This window comes from Emys orbicularis, chromosome 2 (genome assembly GCF_028017835.1).
Source record: "Emys orbicularis isolate rEmyOrb1 chromosome 2, rEmyOrb1.hap1, whole genome shotgun sequence".
NCBI lineage: Eukaryota > Metazoa > Chordata > Testudines > Emydidae > Emys > Emys orbicularis.
The window spans coordinates 256,935,069-256,957,398 of record NC_088684.1 but is presented as its reverse complement, the minus strand read 5'-3'; the positions used below and the strand labels follow the sequence as shown (position 1 = coordinate 256,957,398).

Sequence of the window (22,330 nt, the reverse complement as noted above, 5' to 3'; positions counted from 1 at the left end):
GTCATACATCAAGTTTATGGCAGAAGTGGGTACAGAATCAAGGCGTCGTGTCTCCAAGCCCTGTGTTTTAACTGCTAGACACTTCTGTTCATTAACAATTGTATGGTGACATTTTTAGACAATTTCACACAAAGTTCAAACAAACAGAACAACTCAGGTCTGCCCCACAAACATAACAACAGAAGTAAATATTACACAAAAAGAGCAGGAGCAAAACTGACTCTCACTGAGCATTGAGACCCAGTTGCTTGTGACTTGGGTTACAAGAAGCCATTTAAGGGTATTTTGTGTGACTTATCATATTTGATGTCTGCTCTTAGATCATCACATTCTTGTTTTCCTGCTGGACTGCAGATGGGAATGAGGAAAGATCTAATACTGGTCTTGAGCCAGTAGACAAGAAACAAGCATCACACAGGATGCATTTTATATCTGTAAAGGGAAAAAGAGGGAGGTCCAAATACAGTGAGTGAGTGGAGAGTGGCTGGCAGGTAATACTGTAGCTCTTGGGGGTTGAGGGTGGGTGATAGGAGCAATGCACTAACTCGCAAGCAGGGCCGGATCCAGGCACCAGCTTGCCAAGCAGATGCTTGAGGCGGCCACTCCGGAGAGGGGCGGCACGTCCAGCTATTCGGCGGCAATTCGGCGGATGGTCCCTCACCAGGGCCGGCTCCAGCATTTCTGCCGCCCCAAGCAAAAAAATAAAATAAAATAAAAGCCGTGATCGCGATCGGCGGCAATTGGAAAAAAAAAAAAAAAAGCCGCGATCGGCGGCAGTTCAGCGGCAGGTCCTTCGCTCCTAGAGGGAGTGAGGGACCTGCCGACCCCTGAATTGCCGCAGGTGCCACCCCTCTCCCTTGGCCGCCCCAAGCACCTGCTTGTTAAGCTGGTGCCTGGAGCCGGCCCTGTCCCTCACTCCCGCTCGGAGCGAAGGACCTGCCGCCGAATTGCTGCCGCAGATCGTGGCTTTTTTTTTTTCTCTTTTTTTTTTTTTTGCGCCCCTTCGGGCAGCAAAAACCCTGGAGCCGGCCCTGCTCGCAAGCAGTAATATGTCTCGAAGGAGGATGAGCTCCTAGGGCGAAGGGGCTGGCACAGCTGGCTTCAGGCCTGTCGGACGCCTCTCCCCTGCCACAGGTTGCCCTATTACTATTTCTAGCAGCGCCCCGCTCTGTGCTAGGCATCTCCTGCTTTTCTGCTAGAGCGATGCGGGGTTGGCTGCCGCGGGCTGGCCGGCAGGTGGAGCCCCCTCCCGGCTCCGCGCTGCTGCTGAAGCGGGGCAGAAAGGGTTAAATAGCCCGGCTCAGCCTTTGGGGACCCCTCACACAGATAAATAAATAAGCAGCGCCCTGCCGCCCTCCCCCTGCTTTGCAAGGCGCCGGCCGCGGGGCTAGGATGCGGCAGGGGAGAGCAGGGGGGGCAGCAGCCTTCGCCGCAGCGAAAGGCAACATGGAGGGAGGCGCGGAGCGGGCCAGCCCCTGATGCGGCGCTTTCTCCGCCTCCTCCGGGCAGCGGCGATTCCCTTCCTCCCTCCCGGCGGCGGTGGCTGCGGCGGCGGCGGGTGGAAATGAGCAGGTCGGCGGCGCTTCTCCTCTGCCTGCTGGGCTGCAACGTGTGGAAGGCGGTGACCAAAACCCTGGGGGCGCCCGGTGCCGCTCGAGGTGGGTGCGGGCCGGGCGCGCTTTGTGCCGCCGGGGGAGGGTCTCCGGGGGGCCGCATTGTGCTGGCGGCGGCGAAGTTGGGGGCGCGGCCGGAGCCCCGCTCCCCCTCTCTGCGCTGGGGCCGCTCCTGGGGCTTTTGTTAAGGACAGGGGCTGCTGGCCGGGCCCGCCTGCTCTCCTTGCCTCGCCCCCCTGGGCAGGTCCTGCCTGGTGCTGGCTGCTGAGCGCCCCCCCCCCCGACGCAGCGGTGATGGGCGGCTTTGTAGAACCTCGCTCGCCTGGGGCTGGCCGCCTTGCGCCCACCCCTCCCCTGGCGAGTCCCGCTTGGGACTGGTTGTGTTGTGCCCCCTCCCCCGCTGTTGCAGGTACCGCTTGGCGCTGGTTACCGTGCAGCCTCCCTCCTCTCCGCAGGTCCCGCTTGGTGCCTTCCCCCTTTCCTGCACGTCTGGCCGGGGGCTCATTGCACCCCCTGGCAAGCCCCACGTGCGGTCGGCTGCGTTGACCCTGGGTTGGGGTCCTGTTCCGTGGCCCAGGCGGGAGGCCCTGGAGCAGCCCCCAAAAGTTTCCTGTCTCTTCCTGGCTGTATTCCGCGGGGGGCGCGCACTACTGGCTTGTTGCTGCTGACCATCCTGTCTCTTCGTCTGCGCCTTTTGTTTGGAGAGGTGGCCAGTCCGACTCCCCATCCTTACTGCATGCCATACAAGCAGCGTGCCCCTTGCTAGTAATGCATGTGGCACTTCTGTTGGGGGGGGGGGTGTTCTGTTTTAAATCAGGAAAAATCTGCTTTAAATGACTGTCACACCTTTCCCCCAGCTGATTTCATAGCAATATAATTGTTGACCTTAGAACCAATACCAACCCCTTCAAAGGAAAGGGGCAACTATTTTAGCATCTAAGTCAACTTCGTGGTCCTTTTCACTTGATTTGAGCCCTTTCTAGCTGAGTAGGATGGCTCTACAGTAATCCTATAGTTACTTCCCTCATGTGATGTGGTTTCATCAGCAAAATGTGCCTATACTGTAAAAATGTGACCCTGCCAAGGAGATACTGTAGGTGGGAGATACTCAATCGCAGATTAGTCATGCTTCCACACTGCATTTCTACCCTTTATTGTTGCAGTAGTGTTCTATTTCTCTCCAGGCTTCATTCTGCGTAGCTCAGAAAGGGGTCGTGTAATACCTCTAGGTTTCCGGGAGCTCATAGATATGTTAAACAGCAGAAAATGTAGTTTGCTGATGGTAAATAGTTTACTACAAGAGAATATATTTGCAAACTGGTTAGTATTTGCCTATTAGTTAACCTTGTGAAACAGCTAAGTATCAATGTCATTTTGTGTGGGAAAGGTGTGTTTTTTGTTTTTTCCCCCCCCTGTTTAGCCTTCAGGAGAGCAGGTTAATTGTATCCTTCCATAACAACCAGGGTGGAAATGCAATACATCAGGGATACAGCTGTACCTTCTTTCCTCCCACCGTCTCTGCCCCCTTTTGCATGTCTTTAAGGGTCAGTAGCCTCTAAATGGCCTTTTTTTATATATACAAACAAGAAAAATGACATTTAGGTTCTTAGAGGTCATTCTGTTTTAATAAATTCTTTTGTTCTTTGATTACCAATCATTATTTGTACAACATCCAATAAAATGCAAACTATAGTCCTGTGGTCTGATACCAAGTGATCAAAATTTGGGTATCTTGTGGCAAAACCTACTGTGGAATACAAGATCTTTTTTTTAACTAGATTGGAAAAGGGGCAGAGGATTTGACTTTGAAACTTGAGATTTCTTATTTCAAATCAATTATTCTTCTAAATGTTGTGTTTGGGGCACTTGCAAAACAGGATTTATACTGAATTAGTTCACAAATATGTCAACAAAAATATCATACACATCCTTTGAAGGTAACTTTTGACAACAGAATTTGATTTTTATCTTGGTATATAATCGGTATTGTGATATGGAGAATATTTACTGATATATGTCAAAACTCTTGATATGTTGGTGAAATTACAGTGCAGTTCGGCTATCTTTTTTCCCCCCTTCCTCTTTCACTGTCAGCTCTTTTTAGAGGCAGCTCTTTCTAACTCAGCAACAGGAAAAACTAATGTCTGTAGCAACAATATAACTTGATTTATTAAATTTATTTTTATGTAAATCAAGGGGAAAGACAGGGAGTTGGCCATTATACAGTATCTATACTCAGGTCTGTCTTTAAACTTGATAGTTGGACCTTTTTATTGCTTGCGGATATGTCATTCTTGAGTGAGCAGAGAATATTGATGTATGGTGAATAAAATGGTCAAATTCTGTCTTCAGTATTAGAACATCTGAGGTTTACTGATGTACAGTAGACCGCTTTCTGGGCTTTCACTACTGTTTTTCAGTTTCCCCCTCTATTCTAAGCTATCTATATGCATGCTTTGGAAGATAGACATGTGGAGATTCATTTTAGTATTAAAAAGCATCCAGTTTAGCTCAGGTTGGTAGTGACCACAAGTTTTTTTGGAAGCTTATGAATTTGTGGTCATAGTCAAGTCTAGTGGACAGGTAGCTAAATCACCAAAATAACCATTGCAGTTGGTACTAATTGGGACCCCTTGTTGGTAGACTCAAAATTAAAGGCAAGTGTTTGAATGGTTATGAAGACTGAAGTACCCCCCTCTTCAGCACTTGTGTTGGTACTTCTAGGTCAAGGTTGAGGCACACTGGGGTCAGGGTTTAGAAATCTTTGCAATTGTCCATGTTGTAACTCTTGTGTGGATGAAGAATGAGATTGGTCTGGGAAGAGGGAAGAGAATGGATTTGGGAAGGATTAGAGTGGATTGGATCAGGTTGGTGAAGAGAATGTAAAGTCCAGGAGGGGAAGCAAGAAAAACATTGACCGGGAGATACACAGTGGAATGATTTTTGAAAGAGAAATGGTGGATATCCCATCAACTGCAGTATTTAAATTATAACTGGACAAAACACTAGAAAACTCTGTAGAGAATAGTCCTCACTGACAGGGTTGGACTAGATGAGACTTGATTAGATTCTTCTATATCCCTATAATCAGACTGGCTAAGTGGAATTTGAACTTTGCGCCATATGAATGTGGGGTTGTAGTTGGCACTTTTGTTAAGGAAGAGGAGAAAAGAGAATATAGCTCCAAAAAAAATCCCATGATTTGATATTTTTCTTCCTCCACTGGCACCAGCTCTAGCCCCAAATTTGAATAGCACCAAGTTCAAATTCTGCTCAGCCAGGCTGATTCAGCAATTTTATGAATATGAAAGGTACTGATAATTAAACTTCATCATTCACACCCCATTAAAAAGATTGGGTGACATTGACACTTGAGTTGTTTCAGTATGTCTGGCTCAGCATGTAAATGGATGAATGCAGTGTTGCCTCTGAAGATGTGCTTCTGAACCATAAGGATTAGAAAATATTTTAAGAAAAATAAATCCCCTAATTTATGGAGTATACAGCAAAATCCGCACAGACCCTAGTTTTGTTTATTCTATGAATGTTGAGGCTTGGTATCCCTGTGGATGAGGTCATTGTGAACTCATGTAGATAAATTTAAGAATTAGTAGGATTATAAGTTTTCACCCTCTCTAAACTCTACTGCTTAAAAGTGAATCGATATTTCAAATGAGGACTTAATTTCAGGTTTTAAATAAAACTATAAACATCAGCTATTCTTCTATTTGAACATGTGTTGAAAGAATACTAACATAAGCCAGTGTCATAAAGAAAAACTAAAGTACTTTGGCTGTATTTGCACTGGAAATTGTGTTGAAGAATCTAAATAAAACACACGCTGAAGAATCTAAATAAAATACAGGGCAAGTTCTGATCATGTGAACCAATGTCTTCCAAGTTTGGGAGGCTTGCCAGGTTTCTCAGTAGTAATTCATTTAGGCATTGCAGGAAGGACAGTACAAATCTGTGGAGACTTTTTAGCAAAATCTGTTTAATTTCTGCAGGAATTTTTTATTTTTCTAGTTGGTGTATCCTATTTGAACAATGTGGGGCCATTCTGAAATACTAGGTTTTTAAAGATGAGATGCCATGGCTGCTCGAGGATCACATTTTAGAGATATTCCAGACAATCTCTCATTGCACTGCAGGAGTCCAGCATGTTTTTGTGACACTGTAGATGCCATTTATAATTTTTAGGGTAGTAGCAAACATCTCATTTGTTCAGAATATTTCACTACAGTACTTAACCTGTTCAAAATCTGCAACCTTATTGGAATTGCTTCCAGTTAATGGAGGGAGTCGCAGAATGTGTACTAAGTATCTTCCCCTTCCATACCTCCCCCCATGATTATTAGTTGGATGTTTCTAGTATGACAGTAAGGAAAGATAGACAGACAAGGTGGTGAGGTTGGGGTAATATCTTTTACTGGACCTATGTCTGTTGGTGTGAGACAAATTTTCGAGCTAAACAGAGCATACAGTAAGGAAAAGGTTAATAGTTGGGATTTAAATGGCCTTAATTAGCCTTCACAGTATCACCTCCCTTGGATAAGTGGTGGTGGTGGGGGGAATCTGACACTTTTTGGTGCTATTGTTTGTTTTTGACTGACTGGCTTCAGACTTGGACAACATTACATTAATTCACACTGTGAAAGCTAATTTCACAACCATAAGGGCTTTGCTATTTCATGAAGGTGATTACTCTGAAGAATATGGTAAAAGCAACTGAGAAACCCTGAATTCTTGTTTTTATTGGGTGTTTTTTTTCCTTTTCTGTTTTTTGGTGAGCCATTTCCCCAAGCTGTCAGTTTTAACCTAGACAATAGGTAATGTTAGGGGGTGAGAAGTGAAACTAAGGACTCTAACACTTTTTGCAATGCAGATTTTGGCCTCCACATTTGCACCCTATCTACTTAATGAGCTACTAATTACTAGGATCCTTCAAACACAAAGGTTTACCTTAGTAAGACTATCAGTGTAGGTAAGGGTACTCACATGCTATCTAGATAAAGTCCTGAATTACTCCAAGGCCAAAATGTGCAGCTTTATTTTTTTATTTTTAAAAAATTAGTGTTAGCTAACATATGGTAAAATCCTAGTGCGGACAAGGCAGTTGCAGTTTTCACACAGGCCAAAGTAAATCCTAGGCTTGCCCCCAGTGTGTACTTCAACCTGGTAACACATGTGAAAACTACAAACTGTCTTGTCTAAGAGTTAGTCAGTGTTAACTGCCACTAACCAACACATGGCTTAAGTTCCCTGCCCCAAAAAGTTAGGTAGACAGTGATGGCTCCCTCTTCTTTCAATTTACTTTAATCATTGTCTGCATGTAATAGAACAAGGACTTCTTTTGTTTCAGATTTAATAGGTAAATGTATATATGAAAATTGCAACAAGTATTTCTCAAATGATAATTTGAATACTTTCTTAGCAATAGAAAAACTACAATGAATAAAGGTAACTTTTATATACAAAACTTCCTTGGATCAACAGTTTTGCCCAGCCCTTCCAATTTACACCTGTATCCGAGATAGCAGAACTAAGGATAGTTGTGTGACAAACTGTTGAATGTTAGGCAAAATAACTTAACAATTTGTATATTTGTTTTGTATCAAGTAGTTTTTGTTATGCAACTATAGTCCTGTTTTACCTAGTCAGGTTTTGCTAACATGGTATTGCAGTCTGGCCCTGTCTTTGTGAAGCTGAATATCCCGAATAACATACATAAAATAAAACTGTGAAGGCTTTCTACTGCTCAGGCTTGCAATTCATTAGGGTAAGCTACCTTGCCAAAGAGCCTAAACCAGGAGGATAACTTTTTTCCCCCCCTATGACACTGTTTACACGTCTAATGCCTCCTTGTTCATTTATACATAAATGTAAGGAAAGGCTTGGTGAAACAAGGCAGGGATTTGAGCTTCTCATGTTTAATGAGGGTAGTTATACTGGTATTTACTCCTTTATGCTGGTAAAACTGCATCCACCCTAGGAGATTGCATCCATTTAACTAAATCACTTATTCTGCCAATTTAATTAAATTGTTGTGTAGACAACTTCTTAGTTGTCTTCCCTGTGTCCCCAAAATCTCCAGAAATGTTTAAAGGAAATGATCCCTTCTGAAGAAGAAAATGGAGAAGGAATCAGAAGGGCAATACTGAGCAGCATAGTATTAACTACTGCACCAAAATATATTCCTCAAGAAGGCTCTGAGTGCTACTCCTGTTGACTGACATAAGCAACACTTTCTAGGGTGCACTAGTGTTGCTTGAGGCGGGCAAGTACTGTCTGGAAAATAAATGGGTTCAGGATCTCTGGGGACACCAGTGGTGCTGCAGGCTGTGAGACAGACAATGGAAAGTAAACACAGCTAAACAGTAGAAAAAACTCTTTATTCTTCACACTGTGTTGAAGGAAAAGGGGTGGCACAAATTCAAGATTGCTGTGGCAGTTGCTCTCTTTGCTCTACTGTAAATTATTCCCCTGGCAAGTTATGAAACTACTGAGTGGCACATTGTCCTGGACAAATCCTACACCAGCTTTAAAAGCTATTTGTGGTAATACTGATGAAAGCCACTGTGAAGTAATGTGGCATACTTGCTGCTGCCTCTTCACTGTTAATACCCAGCTGTTTTCATACCAGAGCTTTTGTTTTGTTTTGGGCGAGCATCTGGGTTCAGTATCTTATATTCTCTGTGATTTGCAGGATCCCCAAATAGGTGAGAAACAAAGCTGCTGGAACAGAAATTTCATTAAGCAATATGAACAACTGCAAAATTTAGCTCTTCACATTGAGGGAGTTTTTTTCAAAAGTGTGAATGGCAGTTAGGTACCCAGTTCCCACAAAGTCAGTGGGTGCCTAACTGCCATTTGTACCTTTTGAAATTTCCCCCATCATGTTACGCTAATTTCCATCAAAAGTTAGCTCTCACACAGTGGTGTGCAAGAGAATGTGTTGTTCCTTTCTTTAGGATAACACTGTAGACAAACATTGACTTTTTAGTGGCAGTTACTGTAGTTGACTTATTCAAAGTAAATACTGTTGTTTGGGATCAAGATAAAAAGAATAAAATACACTTGCTTTAAACTGGCTGTAGCTTTAAGCACTAAAGCTTCTAATGGGTTGAATCCCAACCTCTACTTTTTGCTCCAGACCATTAGTTTAGCCACAATTGGAATATTTAACTTTTTTTTAAAGTAACAAATCAGACGTTGAGTGAAGAGGATTTGAAGTATTAAAGATCACTTTGAAAGCAATTAACCTTTCTAGAATAGGGGCTAGATAAGGACCTCCCCCTGCAAGTCACATCTGAAAAGCCACCTGCTCCCTGCAATTTACTCTCAGTAACATCCATGTGCTACTCTTTCTTAAATTGTTGTTAGATTGTGATCTCTCTGGAGTACGGATATTTGGTTTTGTCTAGAAATGTCACTTGTTAGATGTGATGTGTAATTAGTGCTGTAATAAAACCAGTTTTGCATTATAACACTACTAAATTATAACACTACTAGTTTTCAGGTATCTAAAAGGGTGTCATAAGGAGGAGGGAGAAAACTTGTTCACCTTAGCCTCTGAGGATAGAACAAGAAGCAATGGGCTTAAACTGCAGCAAGGGAGGTCTAGGTTGGACATTAGGAAAAAGTTCCTAACTGTCAGGGTGGTTAAACACTGGAATAAATTGCCTAGGGAGGTTGTGGAATCTCCATCTCTGGAGATATTTAAGAGTAGGTTAGATAAATGTCTATCAGGGATGGTCTAGACAGTATTTGGTCCTGCCATGCGGGCAGGGGACTGGACTCGATGACCTCTCGAGGTCCCTTCCAGTCCTAGAATCTATGAATAAATTGTATGAATATTCTATAACTTGCTTGGAGAAAGGGCATGGGCCATATCATTTTTTCCTCATATTTCACATGCAAGGGATGTTAGGAGCAGAAAACTTGCTTTTTTGAGGCCAAAGTCTGTTAGTGGAGAGGGGGTGAAGGCAATGTGACATCACCCACTTGCCCTTCTGCACAGTCAGGTTTCTGAGTTTTTAGAGAGCCATACGTAGTGACAGCATTCCTTGGGAAGCTAGTGAGTATTTTCATGAGTAAGTTAATGCACACACTTGAGTGAACTACTGTTCGCCTTTGGAAATTCCTCTGTGTGGGGAAGAGTTGGGGGAGTGAGCCAAGCAAAGGTGGGGATAGGTCATGGCAGCACAGGTCCTTGAGAAGTTATGGAGAGGAATGGGGAGCCTTTGCTATACCATGGGTGGTATGGGCCTGAGATAAATGAGGAAATCCTATGTCTTTCAAGGCATCTGTGGGTTAGGAGTGTCCCATCCACTGCTCACTCTGAATGGGCAAAAACCACACCCAGTCTCAGTGTGGTGGAAACTTCCAAGCCTAAAGTCCTTAGGCTATGTCTACACTACAAAATTAGGTCGGATTTATAGAAGCCGGTTTTATAGAAACCGGTTGTATGCAGCCGATTGTGTGTGTCCCCACATAAAATGCTCTAAGTGCATGAAGTCGGCGGACCGCGTCCACAGTACCGAGGCTAGCGTCGACTTCCGGCGCATTGCACTATGGGTACCTATCCCACAGTTCCCGCAGTCTCCGGCAGTCTCCGGCGCCCATTGGAATTATGGGTTGAGATCGCAATGCCCGAATGATGCAAAACAGTGCCACGGGGGGTTCTGGGTACATTGCGTCAGGCCCCTCCCCCGCCGTCACAGCAACGGCAGACAATAGATTCGCGCCTTTTTACCTGGGTTACCTGTGCAGACAACATACCACGCCAAGCATGGAGCCCGCTCAGCTCAGCTCACCGTCACCATATGTCTTCCGGGTGCCGGCAGACGTGGGACTGCATTGCTACGCAGCAGCAGCAGCTAACTGCCTTTTGGCGGTAGATGGTGCAGCATGAGTGGTAGCCTTCATCGGCGATCGGGATGCTGGTAGCTGTGGGGCTGGCAGCCGTAGGGCTGCATTGCACCAGCCCCTTGCCTTTTGGCAGTAGATGGTTTATTACGACTGGTAACCGTCCTCGTCGGACAATCATGGATATCAGTCATAGTATATTATTTTCTGCCAAGTATTGTCTGCTGAGCACCCAGAAGAGGCCGAGGGCGATCTGGGTGCTGGCAGACATATGGCTGGCACACGTGGGGCTACATTGCTACACAGCAGCAACCCCTTGCCTTTAACCGTCCTCGTTGGACAATGATGGCTACCAGTCGTAGTATACTATTTTCTGCCAAGTATTGTCTGCTAAGCACCCAGAAAAGGCCGAGGGCGATCTGGGTGCTGGCAGAGATGTGGCTGGCACACGTAGGGTTACATTGCTACACAGCAGCAACCCCTTGCCTTTTGGCAATAAATAGTATATTATGATTGGTATCCATCATCGTCATACTGGTACGCGCCCAGTATTTGCTGCCAAGCACCCAGAAAATGCCGAGGGCTATCAGTCATGCTGCACTGTCGTCTTAAGATGTAAAAAATAGATTTGTTCTGTATTCATTTCCTTCCCCCCTCCCTCCGTCAAATCAACGGCCCGCTAAACCCAGGCTTAGGAGTTCAATCTCTGGGGGGGGGGGCATTCTGTGTGACAGTTGTTTGTATTTCTCCCTGATGCACAGCCACCTTTCTTGATTTTAATTCCCTGTACCTGTACGCCATGTCGTCACTCGCCCCTCCCTCCCTCCCTTCTTCCCCTGGTCTTTAGATACTAGTTTCGCGCCTTTTTTCAGACCAGACGCCATAGCTATCACTGGGATCATGGATCCCGCTCAGATCACCGCGGCAATTATGAGCACTATGAACACCACGCGCATTGTCCTGGAGTATATGCAGAGCCTGGACATGCCAAAGCAAAACCAGGACCAGCTGAGGAGGAGGCGATTGCAGCGCGGCGACGATAGTGATGAGGAAATTGACATGGACCTCTCACAAGGCACAGGCCCCAGCAATGTGGAAATCATGGTGTTACTGGGGCAGGTTCATGCCGTGGAACGCCGATTCTGGGCCCGGGAAACAAGCACCGACTGGTGGGACCACATCGTGTTGCAGGTCTGGGACGATGCCCAGTGGCTGCGAAACTTTCGCATGCGTAAGGGCACTTTCATGGAACTTTGTGACTTGCTTTCCCCTGCCCTGAAGCGCCAGAATACCAGGATGAGAGCAGCCCTCACAGTTGAGAAGCGAGTGGCGATAGCCCTGTGGAAGCTTGCAACGCCAGACAGCTACCGGTCAGTCGGGAATCAATTTGGAGTGGGCAAATCTACTGTGGGGGCTGCTGTGATCCAAGTTGCCAGGGCAATGAGAGAGCTGGTGATATCAAGGGTAGTGACTCTGGGAAACGTGCAGGACATAGTGGATGGCTTTGCTGCAATGGGATTCCCAAACTGTGGTGGGGCGATAGACGGAACCCATATCCCTATCTTGGCACCGGCGCACCAAGCCACCGAGTACATAAACCGCAAGGGGTACTTTTCAATGCTGCTGCAAGCCCTGGTGGATCACAAGGGACGTTTCACCGACATCAACGTGGGCTGGCCGGGAAGGGTACATGATGCTCGCGTCTTCAGGCACTCTGTTCTGTTTCGAAAGCTGGAGGAAGGGACTTTCTTCCCGGACCAGAAAATAACGGTTGGGGATGTTGAAATGCCTATCGTGATCCTTGGGGACCCAGCCTACCCCTTAATGCCATGGCTCATGAAGCCGTACACAGGCAGCCTGGACAGGAGTCAGGACCTGTTCAACTACAGGCTGAGCAAGTGCCGAATGGTGGTGGAATGTGCATTTGGGCGTTTAAAAGCGCGCTGGCGCAGCTTACTGACTCGCTCAGACCTTAGCGAAAAGAATATCCCCATTGTTATTGCTGCTTGCTGTGCGCTCCACAATATCTGTGAGAGTAAGGGGGAGACATTTATGGCGGGGTGGGAGGTAGAGGCAAATCGCCTGGCCGCTGATTACGCGCAGCCAGACACCAGGTCGGTTAGAGCAGCACAGCAGGGCGTGGTGCGCATCAGAGAAGCTTTGAAAACTAGTTTTGTGACTGGCCAGGCTACGGTGTGAAACTTCTGTTTGTTTCTCCTTGATGAAATCGCAGCCCCCCCACCCACCCGGTTAACTCTACTACCCTGTAAACCAAGCACCCCACCCTCCCCTACCCTCCCCTCTTCAAGCACCACTTGCAGAGGCAATAAAGTCATTGTTACTTCACATTCATGCATTCTTTATTAATTCAGCACACAACTAGGGGGATAATTGCAAAGGTAGCCCGGGATGGGTGGGGGAGGAGGGTTTGGAAAAGGACACACTGCACTTTAAAACTTTAAAACGTATTGCACTGGAAATCATCTAGGCTGGAGTGATTGGGTGGCCGGAGGCCCCCCCACCGTGTTCTTGGGCGTCTGGGTGAGGAGGCAATGGGACTTGGGGAGGAGGGCTGTTGGTTACAGAGGGGCTGTAGCGGCGGTCTCTGCTCCTGCTGCCTTTCCTGCAGCTCAACCATACGCAGGAGCATATCACTTTGATGCTCCAGCAGCCGGAGCATCGATTCTTGCTTTCTGATTACAAGCTGACGCCACTTCTCCTCTTCAGTCCGCGTTTCAGCACGCAACCTCTGCTCTTCAGCCCGCCACCTCTCCTCTCGCTCATATTGGGCTTTTTTAAAATCAGTCATTGACTGCCTCCACGCATTCTGCTGTGCTCTGTCAGCGTGGGAGGCAGTCTGTAGTTCAGTGAACATTTCGTCATGCGTCCTTCGCTTACGTTTTCTAATATTCACTAGCCTCTGTGAAGGTGAAACATTTGCAGCTGGTGGAGGAGAAGGGAGAGGTTGTTAAAAAAGATACATTTTAGAGAACAATGGGTACAGTCTTTCACGTTAGATTTTGATGTTCACATCACACAGCACATGTGCTTTCGTTACAAGGTCGCATTTTTCCTCTTATATTGAGGGCCTGCCGGTTTTGTGTGAGAGATCACTCACGCAGTGCCAGGCCACAGATTTCAGCTTGCAGGCAGCCATGGTAAGACACAGTCTTTTGGCTTTTTTAACCTTGTTAACAAGTGGGGATGGTTTAAAACAGTACTGCTCTCATTAACCATACCAAGCACCCGTTGGGTTGGCCATTTAAAATGGGTTTGCAATGTAAAAGGAGGGGCTGCGGTTTCAGGTTTAACATGCAGCACAAACCCAACTAACTCCCCTCCCCCACACACCCAATTCTCTGGGATGGTCACTTCACCCCTCCCCCCCACCGCGTGGTTAACAGCGGGGAATATTTCTGTTCAGCAGAGCAGGAAGGGGCACCTCTGAATGTCCCCTTAATAAAATCGCCCCATTTCAACCAGGTGACCGTGAATGATATCACTCTCCTGAGGATAACAAAGAGCGGTAAGGAATGGATGTTGTCTGCATGCCAGCAAACACCGGGACCATACGCTGCCATGCTTTGTTATGCAATGATTCCAGACTACGTGCTACTGGCCTGGCGTGGTAAAGTGTCCTACCATGGCGGACGGGATAAGGCAGCCCTCCCCAGAAACCTTTTGCAAAGGCTTTGGGAGTACATGAAGGAGAGCTTTCTGGAGATGTCCCTGGAGGATTTCCGCTCCATCCCCATACACGTTAACAGACTTTTCCAGTAGCTTTACTGGCCGCGATTGCCAGGGCAAATTAATCATTAATCATTAAACACGCTTGTTTTTAAACCATGTGTAATATTTACAAAGGTACACTCACCAGAGGTCCCCTGTGTGCCCACAGGGTCTTGGGTGAGTTCGGGGGTTACTGGTTCCAGGTCCAGGGTGATAAACATATCCTGGCTGTTGGGGAAACCGGTTTCTCCGCTTCCTTGCTGCTGTGAGCTATCTATGTTCTCTCCATCCTCATCTTCCTCGTCCGCCGAACCCGCTTCCCTGTGTCTTTCTCCAGTGAGGGACTCATAGCACACGCTTGGGGTAGTGGTGGCTGCACCCCCTAGTATGGCATGCAGCTCCGCGTAGAAGCGGCATGTTTGCGGCTCAGCCCCGGACCTTCCGTTTGCTTCTCTGGATTTGTGGTAGGCTTGCCTTAGCTCCTTAATTTTCACGTGGCACTGCTGTGCGTCCCTGTTATGGCCTCTGTCCTTCATGGCCTTGGAGACCTTTTCTAATATTTTGCCATTTCTTTTACTGCTTCGGAGTTCGGCCAGCACTGCTTCATCTCCCCATATGGCGAGCAGATCCCGTACCTCCCGTTCGGTCCAGGCTGGAGCTCTTTTGCGATCCTGGGACTGGGACTGGGACTCCATCACGGTTACCTGTGCTGATGAGCTCTGCATGGTCACCTGTGCTCTCCATGCTGAGCAAACAGGAAATGAAATTCAAACGTTCGCGGGGCTTTTCCTGTCTACCTGGCCAGTGCATCTGAGTTGAGAGTGCTGTCCAGAGCGGTCACAATGAAGCACTGTGGGATAGCTCCCGGAGGCCAATAAAGTCGAATTCCGTCCACACTAACCCAATTCCGACCCCCTAAGGCCGATTTTATCGCTAATCCCCTCGTCGGAGGTGGTGCAAAGAAACCGGTTTAAAGGGCCCTTTAAGTCGAAAGAAAGGGCTTCGTCGTGTAAACGTGTCCAGGCTTAATTCGATTTAACGCGGCTAAAGTCGACCTAAACTCGTAGTGTAGACCAGGCCTTAGATTGTTCTGCCCGACGAGATTTTTTTTTGCAGGACATGCAATGCATGCCTAAAAGGTGTGTGTGAGGAGGGCAGTTTCAGAGACACAATATGCTTTACAAGGTTGGGATGAAACAGAGAAACTACCTGCCAGCACATAAAGTGTTAGAGAGCCTTTGGGCCCAGCTAATCTCTTCCCTCTGCCCATCTTATACCTGTAGCTAATGCCAGGTATGGAGGTGGAAGAAAAGGAGAGAGCCAGGCTCAAATTGGGGCTGTCTGGCAAAGGGGCAGGAGCTAGCCGCCTCTATAACTGAGGGGAAGGATTACTAACTTGCCCGCCAAGGCAGCTACATGGAAGGAAGCACGGTCTCCCCAGCCACGGGAGACTGTGGAGGACACCTAGGAACCTCTAGCACTGTGGGCCACTGAATGGGCAAAGCCCAGGGACATTGTGGGGCTCGGCCTCACCAAAACTTACAGCTGCCCTGCCTGAAGGAGCTCGGGACTGTGAGGAGGCACTGCTCATGACCCATGAGAGGACCCTACTGGAAGCAAGCTGCCCAACTAAATGGACTAGAGGGGCCATGCCCCAAACTGAACAGACACTGGTAGGAAGTGGCCCAGGGCAATGGATTTAGACCAGGGCCGGATTAACCCATAGGCTAATAAGACTATAGCCTTAGGCCCTTCCATGTTTAGGCCCTAATTTTTAGGCCCTACTGTAGGCCCTCCATTCCATATTGAAGTTACAGCTGAGCAACGGTAGTGGGGTCATTGGAAATTTTCTGTCTCATTAGATATTGCTTTGTACAAATGAATCCATCAAGATTATGAACTCAATTTATGGTGGTTGTGATTTTGTCTTTGTGGGCTAAGTAAGTGTTTGTGTGCCCAAGCAATATTGAACTTTGTACACAGTAGGCCCACATTGGACAATAGAAATCGTGACGAAGAAAGTAGGATGGCAAAAATTGAAGGAGGCCAAAGAAAGACAGCAAAGACAAGCTGTAGTGCTGAAAGGTACTCCCTCTCTCCTAACGTTTTTTCCTTCTACTAAGTCTGGTGGCGAGGAAGTCCAGGCGAATACCAGCCCAAGTGATCCTGCTGTGCCTGCACCTGATGAAAAGGAGCAGCCTACTGTGACTTCTCTAGCTGAAGTCTCACCCCACTCCTCTGAAGACTTTCCCAGTGATAGCAGTACAAAAATATCCTTCTCCAATGATCCAGGCGAGTGGGACATGACTTCTCAAGATTTTATTGCATATTGGACTGAGAAGGACCCACAGAAATGCCAGAATCTAGAGATGCTGACTTTTCATTGACAAAGCGAGAGTACACCAATCAGAATAGTTATCTTACCAAATCAATGTTTGAATATATGAAGCCTAACAAACAGATTGGCAAGCGAGTTGTACTGTTTCTATTGCTGCCTGTTTTCTGATACTAAAAAGTGGGCAACGTTCTGCGAAGGCTTCAATGTTGGAAGAATACTGCATACATTACCAATCATACAATGAGTGAGCAGCATGCATCGTCAGTTAGCAGCTACCATGCCCGAAAGAAAGTTAGTGGCAGAATTGATACCGACATGGAAAACTAGTTTTTGGAAGCTCATGCTTATTGGAAGAACGTTCTCAGACACGTAGTTGAAACCCTAGTTTTTCTTGCTGAGCATGGTCTGCCATTCCGTGGCTCAAATGACTGTTGGATCGAAACACAATGGCAATTACTATGGCGTTCTAGAGCTAATCACTAAGTTCAACCCTTTCTTTGCTCAGCGCATCAATAAACATGCAAATCGTGGAAAAGGCCATACATCATATCTATCAAAGACTATTTGTGATGAATTCATTGCACTGTTGGCAAAGACGACACTATCAGCCATTGTAGAGGAGATCAAAGATGTGGGATATTTTTCAGTGTCCGTCGACTCAACACCGGATGTGTCACGTGTAGATTAGCTGACTGTCATCTTGCATTATGTGCTACCCAGTGGACCAGTTGAGCATTTCACGACCTTCATAAACATCACCAACCACACAGGGGAGAAACTTGCCTCGTACCTACTCTATTTCCTCACCAAAAATGGAATTGACATCAGTCTTTGTCATGGCCAAAGCTATGACAATACAAGTAATATGAGTGGCAAATATTCAGGGATGCAGCGAAGATAAGAGTGCAATGGTTTGGTTGATTACATACAGTGATGAGCTCCCAAAATCCTAATAACCGGTTCCCTACCGGGTCCTCGGTGGCACTTCGGCAGTGGGGGGGTCTTCACTCGCTCTGGGTTTTCAGCGGCATTTTGGCGGCGGGTCCTTCACCCGGAGCGAGTGAAGAACACCTCCCCCCCCGCCAAAGTGCCGCCGAAGACCCGGTAGGGAACCGCGCAGTGAGTACAAGCCCCATGTGCCTGTCTTTTTTTTTTTTTTTTTTTTTTTTTTTTTTTTTTCCCCCCCCATCCGACCCCAACCCACGTCCTGCCCCCACTGCCCCCCTCAGAACCCGCAACCCATCAACCCCCCCCCGCTCCTTGTCCCCTGACCACCCCCTACCCAACTCGCCCCGCTCCCTGTCCCCTGACTGCCCCGACCCCATCCACCACCACCCCGACAGACCCCCGGAACTCCCACGCCTACCCAACTCGCCCCGCTCCCTGTCCCCTGACTGCCCCGACCCCATCCACCACCACCCTGACAGACCCCCAGAACTCCCACGCCTACCCAACCCCCCCCCATTCCCTGTCCCCTGACCTCCCGCCCCCGAGCCTCTGCCCCCTCCAACCGCTCCCTGCCCCTTATCCAACCCCTCCTCCCAGCCCCGGCCTGGCCCCCTTACCATGCTGCTCAAAGCGGCAGGAGCTGCAGAGCTGCCCAGAGTGCTGGCGCCGGCGGCGCGGCGCGCTGGGGCTCTGCGAGGAGGGGGGGAAGCAGGGGAGGGGCTGGGGGAGTCTCCCCAGCTGGGAGCTCAGGTGGGCCGGACAGGACGGTCCCGCGAGCCAGATGTGGCCCGTGGACTGGAGTTTGCCCACCCGCCAGCCCCTTTAACAACCGGTTCTACACCGGCTTCTAAATTTAACAACCGGTTCTTGCGAACCGGCTCCAGCTCACCACTGATTACATACCATGTGCTGCACCCTCCCTCAACCTTATTGGCCAGTCTGCCAGGGATTGTTATGTTGAAGCAGTTTCTTTTTTTTGGATTTGTCCAAGAATTGTACAGTTTTTTCTCTCTGCATCAACCAGTTGTTGGATGATTCTTAGAGATTCACTACCAAAGGAATGCCCAGTGCCCAAATCACTCCCAGGGACATGGTGGAGTGCCAATGCTGAAGCTGTGAATGCAGTTGTTCTGGGATACCCCAACATCCTTGAAGCACTAGGGAGCATCAAGGATGATGAATCTCAAAAATCAGCAACAAGAAAAGATGCAAAGATCCTGAGTGATGTAATGCGCACTTTGGAAACTAGTATTTTGTGTGAGGTCTGGAATGATATACTTCAGCCATTCAGACGAATCCAGCTTAGGTGCAGTCTAAGCTTGCAAAGTGCTCAAATTGACCTTTCCACTGCTATAAACCTAATGAGGAGTCTTGGAACTGTTCTTCAACAAATGCTGGATAGTTTTGATGAGTATGCAATTCAGGGGGCTGCAAGGACTGCTAATCATGAGTACAAGTCAGCCAAACGCCGCAAAAGACAGAAGACATGCGGCGATGCAGCTGCCCACTCATTCAGTGACAAGGAGGCCTTCAAGAGTTAATATCTTCATCACAATCATCAACAAACTGAAGAGTTCATTAGATCATTGGATCCAGACTTACAAAAATATTGACAAAACCTTTAGTGTACTGACAAATTTTTCGCCTAACATTTCAAGTTCCGAAGTCAATGAAGGTATCAAACGTGTGTCAGAAGTACCCAGATGATGTCCCAGTACATTTTACTAAAGAATTTCTTCAATTTGTTGAATTCATATCACTCTCAGATGTAGAGAGAAAAGATGACGAAAGCAAATCTATTTGGTTGTACCAAGTTACCACTGAATCCAATGCGATAGAATGTTTCCCAAATGTTGAAACTGCATTACGGCTGTATTTGTCACTAAGATCACTAACTGTAGTGGAGAGCATTCCTTCTCTCTTCTAACAAGGGTCAAATGTCCTCTGATCCATCATAACTCAAGAGCATCTCGGTGCTTTGTCCCTGAGCATTGAGAATGAACGGTCAGGTCTTTGAATTACAATGACATCATTCATGACTTTGCCACAGCTAAAGCTAGGGGGGGGAAATTATTTGAAGAACTGAGTGTAGTGAGAGTAGAATAAACTTGTTAATTTTACATAAATTAATATGTAAATATGTATGTAGATGTTTGACTTCATAATTTTTTCCCCCAATATGTAATTCATACTCTAGCCCCTTCCCGCCTATTAGCCTTAGGCCCCTCATAACCTTAATCCATCCCTGATTTAGACTCCCGGCCAGGAGGGCGATCCCTGTTCATGGTCTGACAAACACAGGGCCCTGGGCTGGGACCCAGTGCAGAAGGAGGGCCTGGGTCAGTCTACCCGCCCCGCGCCTTAAAGATTGAGGCCTTGCAACCAAGCATGGGGGTGAAAGCCACATGCTCTAACTACTAGGCTTTCCAGCCCTCCAGGCTGCCTGTTACAAAGAAATATGGTGCTAAAATACCTAGTTACAGCTCTGCCCCCAAACTATTTACTGGGTCGCAACAGGCCATAAACATTTACAAATGAGTCCTGAGCCCAAAGAGGTTGAGAACCACTTGATTAGATGACCTCTCGAGGTCCCTTACAGCCCTGTATTTCTGATTTCATGTTGTTTCAGAGTTGGTTAGTATTTATTAATTTTATTCTAGTAATAGCTAGAAGCCCTAGGCAAGGACAAGGCCTTGTTGTGTTTGCACATCGGTGATCACATAGTAAGAAACAGTCACTCCCCTGAAGAGATGGTCAAAGCATGGGGGAAAGTACTATGACTCCCATTTTACACATGAGAAATAAGGCACAGAGGTAATGTGACATGCCCAAAGTAATGCACACAATGTGGGGCAGACCTGGGAGTTGAACCAGATCACCTGATTCAGTCCTGTGCGTTAACCTCAAGACCATCTTTCCTCTCTGCCATTTTTCATTTAATAACCAGGAGCCTGTTTAGTGGCATTGCTTAGATGCAGCTGTCACAATTACTTCCAAGGATGCTCTTGAAGTACTACTATACAGTTATTTTCCTGGCTAATGGACACTCTTTTCCTCTTACCATTTGCCTTACTTTTATATACTGCATGCTTGGATGGGCAGATGGACAAAGGATGGAAGACAGGGCTGCAGCCAGAATGTTCAGCTGGTAGGGGATAGAAGGCTGTACTTCAGCAATCTGGTCTAGCTTTCCAGACAGGTTGAAAACAGGCAACTGTCACCTTAATGATCTGCCTATGCTATATCAAGCCTGGAGTCTGAAATTGTCAGACTGTCTCTGAACATTAATGTTTCTGTTTACAAAAGAAGTATTTACTATTGTTTTGACACTAAGATAGATAAAAGTTTGGTTTGTGAATTTGCATATGTAGCTTTAAAAAAAAATAGCTGGCAGAAAGATGGTATCCTGGCATAAGTCTTCCCATTTTCTTACGTAGGAAATTACATTTTGGGTAGGTTCCAGGCTAAGAAGCTTGCTTGCTTGCTTGCTTTATTTATTTATTTGAGGTGATCTCACAGACAGGTATATAATATTGACTTTATCTAGGTTTGTGGGGAGAGAAACAGATTTTCAAAAATAAAATTTGTCAGAACCTGCAGATTTCAAATATGTATTGTGTACACAAAGATTAGGCTCTATTATGTTTTAAGCAGCACTGAGGATAAAATCACTTGTTCAGATCACGTTACATTGGTTGCCATTAGAGAGTCAATCCTTGCCCACAGTTACAAGAACAGAAATACCATAGGAAATAACTATTGTTTCACATAGCAGTGTGAGGTCACAGAGGGTAAATGTTGACTTTAAATAGCTACCACTATAGTTGTCTGAACTCATGCATAAAGTTAGTAATTAGTACCCCAGGAGTAAAATTGTTTTTAGGGTTTGTTTTTGTTTTTTTTAGTCCAGGGTACATGGTTGCGAATATAACTATACAGAATAATTAGATTTCATGGGTTGAGTTTCTGTACCAAAAGGGAATGTTATCTGAGGTCATACAACATGTAAAAGGAGAAAATATTGAAACAGTACAGATTGAGCTAACCTTAGGCTCATATTTTGAATAATATATATATTTTTAAATCTGCCATCAGTCTGTCTCCATCTTTCACACCACATGTTCACATATAGGATGAGTGTAGAAAGGCCTAACAGAATGGAGAAAAAATAGGTCTGTCAAGCGATTTAAAAAATTAATTACACGATTAAAAAAATGAATAGCGATTAATTGCACTGTTAAACAACAATAGAATACCATTTTATTTTAAATACTTTTGGATGTTTACTACATTTTCAAATATATTAATTTCAATTACAATACAGAATACAAAGTATACAGTGCTCACCATGATTATTTTTGATTACAAATATTTGCATTGTAAAAAGCAAAAAAAATATTTTTCAATTCTCCTCATACAAGTACTGTAGTGCAATCTCTTTATCACAAAAGTTGAACTTACAAATGTAGAATTATGTACAAAAAAACGGCATTCAAAAATAAAACAATGTAAAACTTTAGAGCCTACAAGTCCACTCAGTCCTACTTCTTGGTCAGCCAATCACTCAGACAAACAAGGTTGGTTACAATTTGCAGGAGATATGTCCCTTCATGCTTCAACCACCATTCCGGAGGACATGCTTCCATGCTGATGATGGGTTCTGCTTGATAACGATCCAAAGCAGTATGGACTGACGCATGTTCATTGTCCTCATCGGAGTCAGATGCCAACAGCAGAAGGTTGATTTTCTTTTTTGGCGGTTCGGGTTCTGGAGTTTCCACATTGGAGTGTTGCTCTTTTAAAACTTCTAAAAGCATGCTCCACACCTCATCCC

General features: G+C 46.1%; 1 protein-coding gene across 1 annotated transcript in view; it reads left to right on the top strand.

Annotated features, from left to right (window-relative positions):
- Positions 1 to 1,564: 1,564 nt before the first annotated feature.
- The window catches only part of FAM171A1 (family with sequence similarity 171 member A1), a 136,542-nt gene continuing 115,776 nt past the window's right edge, over positions 1,565 to 22,330 (top strand). Inside the window, exon 1 of the mRNA XM_065399652.1 lies at positions 1,565 to 1,658. Within this exon, the coding sequence (XP_065255724.1) occupies positions 1,565 to 1,658 (94 nt within the window). The remainder of the gene's footprint in view (positions 1,659 to 22,330) is intronic.